At 34.4% G+C, this 13,815-nt stretch overlaps 3 protein-coding genes across 3 annotated transcripts; 2 read left to right on the plus strand and 1 right to left on the minus strand.

The window, feature by feature from the left end:
• Window positions 1–972: 972 nt before the first annotated feature.
• On the plus strand, window positions 973–3,459 carry LOC113318824 (40S ribosomal protein S3a). The gene is made up of 7 exons (XM_026567080.1): window positions 973–1,127; window positions 1,229–1,276; window positions 1,407–1,512; window positions 1,923–2,060; window positions 2,150–2,335; window positions 2,428–2,628; window positions 3,058–3,459. The coding sequence occupies exons 1-7, from the start codon at window positions 1,117–1,119 to the stop codon at window positions 3,151–3,153; spliced, it is 786 nt and encodes a 261-aa protein (XP_026422865.1). The 5' UTR covers window positions 973–1,116; the 3' UTR covers window positions 3,154–3,459.
• Window positions 3,460–3,850: 391 nt separating this feature from the next.
• Window positions 3,851–4,291, plus strand: LOC113315808. Its single transcript, XM_026564058.1, has one exon. The coding sequence runs from the start codon at window positions 3,851–3,853 to the stop codon at window positions 4,289–4,291; it is 441 nt and encodes a 146-aa protein (XP_026419843.1).
• A 1,967-nt stretch (window positions 4,292–6,258) lies between these two features.
• Window positions 6,259–9,883, minus strand: LOC113315809 (protein tesmin/TSO1-like CXC 2). The gene is made up of 11 exons (XM_026564059.1): window positions 9,823–9,883; window positions 9,156–9,316; window positions 8,487–9,036; window positions 8,339–8,437; window positions 7,743–8,203; window positions 7,600–7,671; window positions 7,279–7,459; window positions 7,105–7,194; window positions 6,960–7,026; window positions 6,650–6,788; window positions 6,259–6,523 (listed from the first exon to the last, which is right to left on the minus strand). Exons 1-11 carry the CDS (start codon window positions 9,871–9,873, stop codon window positions 6,259–6,261), a joined length of 2,136 nt encoding a protein of 711 aa, XP_026419844.1. The 5' UTR covers window positions 9,874–9,883.
• Between the last annotated feature and the right edge of the window lie 3,932 nt (window positions 9,884–13,815).

Below are 13,815 nucleotides of genomic sequence, written 5' to 3' on the forward strand. Positions count from 1 at the left end.
ACCTGTTTGATACTTTAACCCGGTTCGCTTACCGCAGTTCCAAAATAGTTCATATACGAATATACATACCTATCCGGATCACAAAACAATTATATTTTTCGTGATATGCATACAAGTATGCTTATTACACAAATCTGAAAGTCGATATATAGCTACTCCGTTACGTGTACGAATAGATGTACTACGGTTTCATACATACTCAGTTCGTAAGACTGATAACACTGTTTTGTATTCCGAATATAGTAGTTCTATATTTCTCTAAATCAATTCAAAACATTCCTGAATCCAACTGTAGAAGTTTATTTTACAGCCAATTTTTCTTCCCACAAAAATTTTGTCCAAGAATTCACCAAGTATACAACAAAATTCATTAATTTAATTTTTATCTAATTAAATTAAATTAAAATTAACTAAATAAGGGTTGTTTAGTCATTACAAAATTATTTGAGATAAGGGGTTTTTGATATTACTTATGGGTGACCCGTTTTTGTCCTATTAGGTGACGCCCTTCTAATGAAATGTGACGCCCCAATAATAACCTTCTTACAAAAACCATTGTTTTCCTCTCCATGAAACTTAATTTCCCAGATTGCTTGAGTCCTTCGGAAGCAATCTTGGAAATAAAGAGAATTGTTTTCGTTTCCCTTTAGAAATAATACAAAGGATTTATCTACTAATAATTTTTGTTTAATACAAGGCAGAGGATTGTGAACCCAAAACCAATTCTGACTTTAAAGTTTTTACAAATTTTACTAAGAATTCTGCGACTGCATTTCTGTCGTAGGAACAAAAGAGAAACACAAAAGATTTAAGACAAGTGAGTGCATATTCGTTTTGGGTATCTACTATCCACATGGCCCAAATCTATACCTATTTCGCCGATTCCCATTGAAATTGCCCATGGAACCTGAGAAATGACAACCGTTAGATCGTTCTAGATCAACAAGAGTCCGTTTTCACGAGGGAGATAAATGGGGAAAAAAAGAAGACGCTTCTATATAAATGATAACAATGTATAATTAGGGTTTAGAGCTTAGAGTCGAGAGAGCTTAGACATTCTAGTGTTAACCCTAGAACCAGGAACCAGAAGAATAAGAAGTTTCGACTCACTCGACAATGGCGGTCGGGTACGTCTCTTTCCCTCTTCCGCTTTGTGTAAATCACTGCTACTGCATCATCTGATTTTTGGGTTCTTTTGTTTTTGTTTTTGTTTTTGTTCATGTTACAGGAAGAACAAGAGGATTTCAAAGGGAAAGAAGGGAGGAAAGAAGAAGACGTAAGTATTAGTAGATTTTCATTTCCTTGAAAAACCCTAGAAACCCAAAATTGAGATCCTGTGTTTTTTTGTTGTTCTTTTGTTTTGTTTTTCTTGATGATCTATTTGTTGAATGAATGCTTTATTGTAGTGTTGATCCATTTGCAAAGAAGGATTGGTATGATATCAAAGCACCATCGCTCTTCTCTGTTAGGAATATTGGGAAAACCCTAGTCAGTAAAACTCAGGGAACTAAGGTTTGTAGAACTATCTGGATTCTTTATTATGATGTATCACACATGATAACTTGTGGAATTGAAATTTTACTAGTAACAAGTTTTAATTGTCATTGGGGTTTAACTGCTTATGTGGGCAACATGATGAGCATAAACCTAGACCCTTGCAACATGATGTCCTTTTAGCAAATAGCTATGATATCACCTTATGTTTTCACTGGCTTTTCTCTTTGTTTCATCTTTTACTACTGAGTCTGCTAATCAATCATAATCTTAGACAACTGTTACATAGCCATTGATTAAAGCATTGGTTTCATTTATACCCCATAATCTTAACAATGTATATTAACATAAATTTACCCCGTAACTAATCCTTGAATTTTTATTTTTTTTGCTAACAATGAAATGTTTCTATTCTCCTTGTTTCCCAGATTGCTTCTGAAGGACTCAAGCACCGAGTGTTTGAGATTTCATTGGCTGATCTTCAAGCCGATGAGGATCAATCATACAAGAAGTTCAGACTTCGAGTTGAGGATGTTCAAGGAAAAAATGTTCTTACAAATTTCTGGGTAACTATCTACAATTTCTTCTCCTATTCATGATTTCTTGTGATGTATATTTGTGAAGTGTGTATATTGATCTTGTTTGATATATTCAGGGAATGGATTTTACCACAGACAAGTTGAGATCTCTTGTAAGAAAGTGGCAGACATTGATTGAAGCCCATGTTGATGTCAAGACAACAGACAACTTTACCTTGAGGATGTTCTGTATTGGATTCACCAAGAGGCGAGAGAAACAGGTCAAGAGAACATGTTATGCTCAATCTAGCCAGATCCGACAGGTGGAGTTATGTCTTTCAATTTCAACGTTTTCTTATATTTTTCATGTTATTCATTTGGGTAAATAGGTAACATCTGTACTTTGTTTTGTCAGATTCGTCGCAAGATGGTTGAAATCATGGTAAACCAGGCCTCCTCGTGTGATCTTAAAGAGTTGGTGGCAAAATTCATTCCTGAAATGATTGGAAAGGAGATTGAGAAGGCTACATCAAGCATTTATCCATTGCAGAATGTGTTTATTAGGAAGGTCAAGATCTTGAAGGCTCCAAAGTTCGATCTTGGAAAGTTGATGGAGGTATATCTCACTCTTGTTTTATGCTTTCTTAGAAGACGCTTTAACTTAAATCTTTACGTGATTTATGGTATTTTGGTATTTTGAATGGAGTGGTTGTTTAAGTTTCCATACGACGAACTGTTTAAGTTTCCGTACGCCGAACTTTTCTTTAGTACATATATATTCTTTAGAAGTTTAGAAAATTTGAAGTTGTGAAAGAATAGACGGCCTCGTAACCTTGTAGAGAGAGCTTTCTGATTTGAAAGTATCCAGTAAAATAGAAGTTTATGGAATGCACCTGAAGTTTAAAACTTTTCAGTTCTCACTCTGAACTCTCTGTGAAAGGTTGCAAAGCAAAGCTGACTCTCTTTCTTCCCTGTGTTAGTTAGCACTCTCAGATTTATATGTGATGATTTAAGTGTATTAATTTCTGATTGTTTTATTTTTTAGGTTCATGGTGACTACTCTGAGGATGTTGGTGTGAAGGTTGATAGGCCTGCTGAGGAAATAGTACCAGAGGCTGAAACTGAAGTTGTTGGAGCTTAGGTTCATGGTAACTACTACAAAAATGTGTGCAGGTAGATAAGCTGGCTGAGTAAACAGTACCGGAGGTTGAAACTGCAGTTGTCGGAGCTTAGATTAGATGAGGGATTAGTGTCACTTATATTGTCTCCTTGTTAAATTTTCTCGAGAGCAATGCATGTCCTTTGTTAAATTCACGACAACCTCTAGTTAAAGCACTCATTTTGGTTGATTTATGAGGATGCACTTCTTATTTTTGACTTTGAAATGTTTGTAAGTTACTTATTTCTAGAACTATACATTTTTTATATATGCTTCTCAGATGCCATACTTTTTAGACTCTCAAATTAGACATAAATCTGCTAAAACATTTCCCCTCTGTCCACTCTGTCAACTGAAAACTCAGAAGAGGGACGTGCACATCCTCTGCTTATACCATGCCAACCAAATTCATCATCAGTTTCCGCATTTTCGGCTTCAGTTTTTGCACATTGAGATTACCGGATACACTATGTTATGTTGAATTGGATAACTGCAGCTTGTTCAGTCATTAAAGAATTGTGGTTTCAAAAAAAAAAAAAAAAAGAATATTTGAGGATATAAAACCAAATGAACAACAATTCAAAATCAGAATAAAGAAGATGGTTTTTGAAGGTGGATATAGAATGAAAAGTAATAAGTGGAACCAGAACTATGATCTACAGACACTGGAACCAGAACTATGATCTACAGACACAGTAAGTTTCAGTATATCAAGACTTATTATTGGAATCCTTCTCCTATGGGATACACTATGTTCTGTTGTGATGGTTCATCCTTGGGTAACCTTGGAGCAGCTGGTTTTGGTGTTGTGGTGAGAGATCATGTATGTCAAGTGCTTGAAGTCTTATCTGGGGGCATTGGCACTGGCACTAACTACATTGCAGAAGTGTATGCAGTAGTGTGTGCAGCAGAATTAGCAGTGGAATGGGGACTGAAAAACATTGTTTTATGTTCTGATTCAAAATCAGTAATTGGGAATTTTTCTCAGGGGAATGTTCCTTGGTTTCTTCACATGAGATGGATAAAAGCAACCAGTAAAATATCATCTATCATATATCTGCACAGCTTCAGGGAAGCAAATTTTTCTGCAGATTCTGAGCTAAAAGAGGTGCTAACTTAGCTGCTGGTGAAAGGCAAGTTATCATGGGAAGACCTTCCTTCCTCACAAGAATTGAACTACCAGAGATTGCATATTACAGATTCTGCTGAAAAAAAATATGTTTTAGAATGTTGTCTCAGATGTAATTGTAGTTTCATTTCTTTTCTCTTTTTCTTTCTTGGGCCTGTATTAGTGGGCTGCCTTTTTGGTTGATTTTTTGGGCCTGTATTAATGGGCTGTTTTCTTGTAACCTCTCTTTTATTAGAAACCTATTTTGAGGCATAATCATTTTTTTTGAGGCATACTCATCCATTATATTATCTAGGATGGGTTTATAAGGGGTGTCTAAAGATAGTGTAATTACCTATATATCCCTAAATAATTTCAATTTGTCATAGTTCCCTTATCCTCAAAAATCTAAAATTAAAAATTAAAATAAACTTTAAACTTAAACATCTAGGACTCTAATTCAATAAAGAAATTAATCAAACAAAGGAAACACGAATTGAAGTGAGCGATGTTGGAATGTGAAATCCAAATCTCAATTGCTCTTAGATGTATTTTAGAATATATGTGTAACAAACCCATCTTGTTTTTGATTGATTTTATTTTGTTTGATCGGTAGAATATGATTTCAAAGATGAAATTAGGGTTTTCAGAAGATCAGTTCGGCTGATCTTGCAGTATCAATTTTGAGCCGAACTTAGTGTATGATTTAGAGAAACACTATGTTCGGTTAATGCGACTTTACAATATTTTCAGCCGAACCTCAATTTTCCAGCCGAACCTCAATTTTCAAGCCGAACATCAGTTTCTGAGTGAAGTTCGGCTGATAACTTTTGAGCCGAACCTCTATTTTTTTGAAATTATATCTGCGTTCGGCTGATAACTATAATTTCAAAAAAACAGAGGTTCGGCTCAAAAGTTATCAGCCGAACTGTTCATCTGGTCAGCAGATCTGGGTTTTAAAAATTCAATTTTTTGGCAGATTCAACTTATAAAAAGAAATTAAACCTCGATAGAAGTTTACCTCTGATTTGAATCACACATTTTGGTCACTTCTAATCACTAAAATCTCAAAAGTCAAAACCCAAGCTTTTATTCTTCACTTCTTCTTCTTCCTCTCAAAAATCCCAACTCTCTCACATAAATTTGATTTTTCTACTAATTCACCACTAATAATTTAATGTTTAATCAATCCTTAAAATTCATAATTAATCAATTATAATCATAATCATTTACACTAATTATATAAGGGTAATTATGCCATTATCAAAAATGGTGGATGAGGGGTGATGTTATTTTTTATTTAGTGACCCTATTTTGGCATTATCTAGTATGCCTCAAAAAAATCTAGTATGACTCAAAATAGGTTTCTTTTATTATAATGAAATGTGATTTAGAAAAAAAAAGATTACCGTGTTCATTCTCAAGCTCCACCTTTCCCTCCACATCTTCCAATTGCATAGCAACGGTACTCTCAAGCTATTCAAGATAGAACAGAAAGGTTCAGAGGGAACTAATTTTTGGATCTTAATCTCAGCTGAAATGGAACTAGATTGCAAATGGTATAGGTATATAAAGATAGCTGTAACAGGAAGTAATAAGGCCACTTTTCATCCAGATAATGATGCTGAATGGGATGGTTGTTGGAAACCCGTTGACTCATCTTGGTACAGATGTACCTTTAGTAGGATGGTACAGTCCTTGGGTGATCGAAACTAGGATGTCCACAAGTTTATCTTTTTACCTCGTGTCTCTTAAGGTTAAGGGGAAAACCAGACCACAGTAGTCGATGGATGTTTTTCTTCTCTGTTTTCCAGATATCGAGTTAGATTGGTAGCTATAATGTTACTGATATTCACCTTGAAGAACTTTTTAAACCAAAGAAAGATGCAAGATTAAATGAACTTTACAGAACTATTTTACATGTGAAAATATACAGACTCAAACACACAACCAACATAGTTTATAAACAATTCAGTGCATCACTGGGCATTATTCCTACTCTGAGAAGATATAGATTTCAGTACCAATTTTCTGCTTTTTTGAAACACAAACTCATTCTGAGGAACTCTGACCCTCTTACTGTTTGGAGAGGCGGTCTTCACTCCAGCCATGGGTAAGCAATTGCCTTTCAGAACCTCGGGCCTTTCGTCTTGGAAATGCAACATAATGTCTGGTACAAAATCTGACTCAAGTGTTTGACTAGTAGGCGATTGAGCAACATTGGAAGGTACACAAGGTATCCCACTGGAGAAAAACAGTAGTTCAAGATATGATGTTGACTGTTGAATATTAAAAACCCATGCAATTTTTAATGGTGGACAAAATTATAAAAACTTGTGTTAACTTCAGAAAATGCCGTAGAATTTAAACCTGTGAATCGCGAAAGGAAGAGGAGGCAGGCACGGAAGATGAACTGAAGCTTGCTCTTCATCCTTCAGTTCTTTGTTTTTAGATAAACTTTCATCAACCTTTTCCTTTATACAGGTTTCAGTTTTTTCTTCTGCTTCGGCTTCTTGGAAAAAATAGAATTAGGTTAATTTATATAAGTACATATAGTATATATGCAAAATTGACTCGGTTATATGTGGGATTAAAGAAAATGTCATCTAGGTTCAGTTTTGTAAATGAAACTTCATTAGCACACGTTTATGAAGCTTAAGAACTACCATCAAACACTCACTATCTTTTCTGCCAAATGTATTTTGACACCCTTGACACTTACAGCCGATCGTGCAACCAACCCCACCCTTCAAAGACGAACTAAACAATTGAGGTCACAACACATATTGAGAGCATATACAGATTGAGCTGAAGTTGGAAAATACCTGATAGCATTCACAGTATCTCTTGATGCAACCTGATTTCTTGCAGTTGCATCCTTTTTTATGCCGAGCCGATATTTCGCTAGGTTCTTCCTACACGGGGAAAGAAACATTCTAAGTTGCATAACTAAACTTTAAGTTGCTTGAAGTCAAATATTAAAGAATTTGTTATCAGACCCAAATTTCGGCAACAGATTTGGAGTTTCTGATCACTTTTGGAGCAAATGCAAGTGGATTACGAGATAGGATCTGCTTTCGAGTTGCCAGAACAGTATCTTCGTGCGCAGGTATGTTATAGCATTCTAAACATGAGCAGGACTCTGTGCAGTAGATTCCAGCAGCAAAACATTCACAGTAACTGCGTGGGCCAATTCCATATTTTAACCATAAGCATGTCTCAGATGAAACTTGAGAGTAAATTCCATGTATGCATCTTTTTAGACCAGTAAAACGCTGCACCATAAAATGGAAAAGTAGAGGCATTTGTGAAAAACTCACAGTTTTAAGCATTTTGACTTCTTACAGTTACAATTCTTGCAACCTTCACTATCTCCATCTTGTTCCACTCTACTGCTGCAAATATGAGTAGAAACTTAAGTACATGATTGTTTAAGAATTCAATGCTATATAAGGAAGCATACCTTTTCTTCTTCTTCAGGTTCCCCTGGTTAAATTCTTCGCTAATTCTAAACGCAGCAGGAGCATCCTGGACCCCATTTTTGGCATCACACATCTCAGATTTGGTAATTTTCTTATCCAAGTCTTCGCGAAGAAGTACTTCCTCGCGAGAATGATCCAGATACGAAGTGATAGAACCCAGCATGGTGGCTGATTGACTTCTAGAAGCAAGAGGTTCACGCTTGACAATTTTGCAATCCTTTGCAGAAGCTCCAAGAGCATTCAAGTGCAGACCAATACCAGGTAGCATACACGGTGTGGAACCATTTCCAAACTTGGGCTTAACCGACTTCATATCATTAGTATTAGATTTTCCATTAGTCTGTGATACAGCTGCACGATTATCGAAGTTCTCTTTATCAGATTCTGCCATCTCAAAAAGTAGGCATCGCCTTCGCATGCTGTGTTGCTGATGAGAGTCGGCCTACACATAAAAAACCCTTATTGTGTTGTTAACTAGAAAGCGAGCAAAAATTAAACACAAAAGAAGAGTAAGAACGATGACTATGCATAAAACTAACTTGTGTAGAACAAGCCTATAATAAATTTAATAGCTTACCTCACAAGCTAGCAAACTACTATTTCTCAGTCTGTCGTCCATTTTCTCACTTGCATTTTGATCACCTTGAGAATTACTAATAAAGCCATCAGTTTCCTTCTGCTCGTTGAATTAAATGTTCTTTTCCTTCATGTTGTCCACAATCAACCAAATCAATAGGTTCTGGAGTAGGCGAATCATCATCGGTTAGTAATTCAGATGACAGAGAAGTTAAAGAACAAGTCTCACGGTAATCCACCACATTCTGGTCCTCCCCATTATGAGCCTCTATATCTTTGAATGAATCAAAGAGTAGCAGATTAGACTCATCACAGATTAAATTTTCCCAACAACATCCTGTTTCTTCCTCCATTTCATCCAGCTGACATGAACCAGCCAAATCATCAACTTCAGTTCCAAACGACTCCAAGGAAATATTAACGCTTTGAACAAGTGATGCTGAAGGGCTTTTCATTTCCGACATAGGATCCATCTGGCTGTCATGGAAAGTGAAGTCACTGATAGGGGAACCACAATCATACTTTAAGGTGCCAGCCAACTCAATCACAAACTCCGAGTTCTCAAAAGATGTATCAAAAATAGTCTCTTGAGCAGGGCATTCTTGCGATACCTCAATGGCATCTAGAACCTCAAAACTTCTGTTTCCTTCATTTCGAACAATAGAAGACTCGCACTTTGACATTTCATAAAAGCAACGCCTAAAACAGAAGGAATAAATCATACAAGAGAAAAGCAACGAAAACACGTCTCTTCACATAGTCACCACTTTCATAACATGTACTCTACAAACAAACGAGACGCAGCAATAATTAATTACCTTTGCAAGGGTTTTGGCTGCTTTCTGGAAATGACATAGGAGGATGTGCAGGCAGATTGTATAGACGCAAAACTAAGCGCAGTGATTGTCTGGGAAATGTGCGTAGACTTAACTGGTTGAATAGGCGAAAGACTGTTGATATAATTAAACACTGGAGACTCCTGCAAACGAAAGAAACATTTCAGGAAGAACAACCTATATAGACTAACTAAAAGAAGAAGAAAAAAAAAACGAACTAAATACCCTATAATTTTAAGTGAAAATTAAAAATTTGAACCAAAAATCAAAGAAACACGACCCATATCAAACCCTTGATCCTACAAAATGACTAATTAAACAGAACAATAATAATTTCATCTCAAAACCCTATAACTAGAACTAAATTGTAAGAATCTCATTTCTAAGTACCCAAGAAAACAACACCTCAAAATTCTTCTCTTTTCAAAAACAAGAATTGACACTTACACGATTACACGATTACACTATTACACCTGCAGACAAAAATTTGTGATCATACCCACTAAAAAGAAATATACTACTGCATCTTCACAAGCACAATACTAAAAAAACAACATGCGAAAAAAAACATTAGAAACTGTAAACCACCATTACAATTATACTAATAATTACCCATTAATTAGAAAATAACATAGATACCATTAATTACCTGAAAATTATGCGGTGCACTTCCGATCTGTGTCTTTTCTGGTGTATTCATATTGTCAAGAACACTGTATCTCTGTCTGTCTCTCTCTAAATTGAACAAGAAGAAAGAGTGCCAAGGCGGGAAGAATTAAAGACAAAGTGTTTGCTTCTTTCTAGAGATAAAAAGAAAGAGACCCTACACAGTTACCCACCACCACCATTAAAAATTCACCAGCACCAAAGAACAAAACGAAATTTATTATTACTAGTATTATTTTTATTACACCAACTTTTACAGTGAAAAAACCAAACTTTGCCACGTTTTAGTGAAGAACAAACCAAGTACAAACAGATTTCCCTCTCTTTTTTGTTTCTCTATCTTACTCATCAACTTTGTTTATTTATACATAAAAATATACTCCTTCCGTTACTTTTTAATAGGCCAGTTTTTTTTTTGAGAAAAATTAAGGGAATTAATAGAACTAATTATTGAAAGTGGTCCTCTAGACACTTGTCAATAAAAGAAGTGAAGTGAAATGATCCCATGACACTTGTCAGTCAAAGAAATAAGTGAAATGGTCCACATAACACTTGTCATCAAAAGAAGTTAAAAGAAAAATGGTCCCAAAAAATTAAAGTAACATTTGACTTTCCCAATTAGGAAACTGACCTATTTTTTGAAATATTTATTTATAGAAACTGGCCTATTAAAAAATAACGGAGGGAGTAACTATTTATTTTCTTAGTAGTAGAATATTAAGGCGGGATTTGTGTATACGGTTCATGTAATAACCAGGTAACCGTACATTCATACTGACCGTTACTGTGTACTTATGTCCTAATTATGATTTCAATCTATATTTATTTATTTATTTAGTATTGATTAGTTACCAGTAAGAAGTTCGGTTACAAAAAATTGAAATTTTTCCTTGCGATCAAACCGAACTCTATATTTGGTGTGAGCATTAAATAGTTCGGTTATAAAAAAATTTAAAATTTTTTACGATCAAACCGAACTTAAAGTTCGGTTAAGAAACATTTTTTGCGGCGTAACCGAACTAAAGTTCGGTTGGGAAATGTTTTTTGCGACGTAACCGAACTAAAGTTCGGTTGGGAAATGTTTTTTGCGACATAACCGAACTATGGTTCGGTTGGGAAATATTTTGCGAAATAACCGAACTAAGGTTCGATTGGAAAATGTTTTTTGCAACTAACCGAACTATTAGGATTCGGTTGGGAAATGTTTTTTTGCTACTAACCGAACTATTAGGGTTCGGTTGGGAAATGTTTTTTGCTACTAACCGAACTATTAGGATTCGGTTGGGAAATGTTTTTTGCGACATTGGGATTTTTTTTTGCGAAATAGACAAACTGTTCTTCATGTTCATCATTTTCATTAGGTTCGGTTAGTTCGACAAAGTTTTTCACATAATTCCTAACCGAACTTCTCTCTGCAACTTCCATTTTGAACTCATTTTGATGGTTAATACTCATTTTTCAATCGGACGAGGAACATCAAGCAAAGAGAGAAGAAGAAGAGGATAATTTTTTTTTTCAAAACTAAAAATTTCGATTCCCCCTATTTTTGTTTTTGATTTTGGTTAATAGATTTATTTAGATTAGATATATATGATTAGATTTATATAGTTATTAGGTTACTTTTAATTTAAATTAAAGTAAAGAGTAAATGTGTACTTACCTAACTTTAGGACACCCCTTATAAGTATAGGGAGGTTGGCCTAATAAGACCATGGTCCCCCCAAAAAAACCATGGTCCCTAAAAAATGGTTCTTTTTTTTGGACTTTTATTTCTCTCTAAAAACCCAATCTTTCTCTTGGTTTTTTCTTCTTGCTTTTACTCGTTTTCTTCCGTATCGCTCTCTTAACGATGTAGACATGGTGGCGATTGCAGTGAAGATCCAAGATTCCCATACTAAATCTTCAAAACATGCATTATTGAAATCATGAAAACCTATTGGAAAATCATCAAAACCCTGAATTTTAGTTAAAGAATTACAAAGACCTATTGAATTTATAACCTAGATTTTCAATTTCAAGCAAAAAAACAAAAAAATCTACACAAAAATGGTGCAACACAAGAAGATAAAGCAAAACAACATTAAACAAAAAGTAATAGAATATGATTTAGAAGAATCATCGGCAGATTTTTTTTCTATAGTTTGATCCAGCAGTACAATATGATGTACTGAAGAAAAAAAATGGTTTAATTTGTTGAATCATCATGGATTCATCAATTATCTTGACATGCAATTAATATTTGCAGTGTGATCCAGCAGTTCATTTGTGTTAGACTAAAACAATTGGTCAAATTTTGTGATTTTCATAGATTCATCACTTGTTTTGGCATTGCAATTAATTTTTACTGTTTGATACATTGGTACATATATGTTGTACTGAAAACATTTGTTGGATTTGTGATTTCTATAGATTCAACACTTATTTTAACATTTTAATTGATTTTTACACCATAATCCAGTAGTACATATATAATGTACTGAAAAAACTGGTTGGATTATGTATTTCTATAGATTCAACACTTACTTTTACATTTTAATTGATTTTTAGAGCATAATCTAGTAGTACATATATGCTATACTGAACAAAACTGGTTGGATTTTGTGACTTTCATGGATTCAACATTTATATTGACGTTGCAGTTGGTTTTTACAACATGATCCAAAAATACGTAGACATTGTACCGAGAAAAACTGGTTAATTTTTCTTATTTTCATAGGTTTAACTCCTATATTGTCATTGCAGTTGCAATTTATAGTATAGTTCAATAATACATATATGATGTACTGAAAAAACAGGGTCGGTTTTGTGATTTTCCATAGATTCAACACTTATTTTGATATTTGAATAGATTTTTGCAGTTCGATCCAGTGGTACCTATATGTTGTACTTAACAAAACTGGTTGCATTTTGTGACTTTCATTGACTCAACACTTACTTTGACATTGCAGTTGGTTATTACAAGAGTTAAACCTAAATCTTCTAAATGAAAGTGATATTTTGGAATGTCAGAGGCTTGAGGAGAGTCAAAGCCAAAGACAAGCTAAGAAGTTTGGTTAATTCTTTTAGTCCTTCTATTGTTATTCTAGCAGAACCTAAAGTAATATATTCTTCTGAATTTTGTAAGAAATTAAGACTCCCTAGAATGCATTATGAAGCTATTCACAATTCTTATGAAAATGAAAAAGGTAATATATGGATACTTTGGAGTGCTTTTATTAATCAACCAAAAGTAATATCTATTACAGATCAATCTATAACAGTGGAAGTTGGGGGATCATAAATAAATGGTGTTCATGCTGCTTCATTAACTGTTAACAAAAGAAAACTGTGGAATGAGTTGGTTGATGTGAGTTTCTTAAACAAACCATGGCTAGTACTGGGTGATTTCAACACTATTCTGACAGCAGATGAGAAGGTGGGTGGCCTCAGACCTTTAAGGATTTCTATGTTGGAATTCAATGTATGTATTCATAGTTGTGGTTTAATTCAAGCTTCTAAGACAATATTTAAATTCTCTTGGTGTAATAATAGAGCTGGATCCAAGATAATTGTTTGTAACCTGGATAAAACAATCTATAATGATAAATGGGTTGAAAAATATCCAAGTTGGGGATATAAAGTTGGTGTAAGAGGTGTTTCAGATCATTGTACATTATATGGAGCTAACGCAGATACTCCTAAACCAAGTAATGTTCCTTTTAGAGCATTAAAAGTGTGGAGGACTCATCCTGACTTCTTACAAGTAATTTCTGATTCATGGAATAAGTATCTGGAAGGTAATCCTATATATATATATATGTTTATTAGAAAGCTGAAAACACTAAAAATATATATAAATGAATGAAATTGGTCTACCTTTGGTGATGTCAATAATAAACTTAAAATTGCAAAAGAATAAGTACTTCAATATTCCTTAGCATCTGATATCAATCTAAGTGATAATGGTTTATTAAATAAGTTGGTTTCTGCAAGAGGA

The sequence above is a fragment of the Papaver somniferum genome, chromosome 10, assembly GCF_003573695.1.
Source record: "Papaver somniferum cultivar HN1 chromosome 10, ASM357369v1, whole genome shotgun sequence".
Taxonomy (NCBI): domain Eukaryota; kingdom Viridiplantae; phylum Streptophyta; class Magnoliopsida; order Ranunculales; family Papaveraceae; genus Papaver; species Papaver somniferum.

Bases quoted from the DNA above. Each gene is read 5' to 3' on its own strand.
- LOC113318824 (XM_026567080.1), top strand. The intron at 2,061-2,149 runs GTAACTATCTAC...TGATATATTCAG, and splicing joins ATGTTCTTACAAATTTCTGG to GGAATGGATTTTACCACAGA. The intron at 2,336-2,427 runs GTGGAGTTATGT...TTGTTTTGTCAG, and splicing joins AATCTAGCCAGATCCGACAG to ATTCGTCGCAAGATGGTTGA.
- LOC113315808 (XM_026564058.1), top strand. From the start codon at position 3,851: ATGATCTACAGACACAGTAAGTTTCAGTATATCAAGACTTATTATTGG.
- LOC113315809 (XM_026564059.1), bottom strand. From the start codon at position 9,873: ATGAATACACCAGAAAAGACACAGATCGGAAGTGCACCGCATAATTTT. The intron at 9,317-9,822 runs GTAATTAATGGT...TTTCGTTTGCAG, and splicing joins GTGCACCGCATAATTTTCAG to GAGTCTCCAGTGTTTAATTA. The intron at 8,204-8,338 runs GTAAGCTATTAA...TTTTATGTGTAG, and splicing joins GTAGTTTGCTAGCTTGTGAG to GCCGACTCTCATCAGCAACA.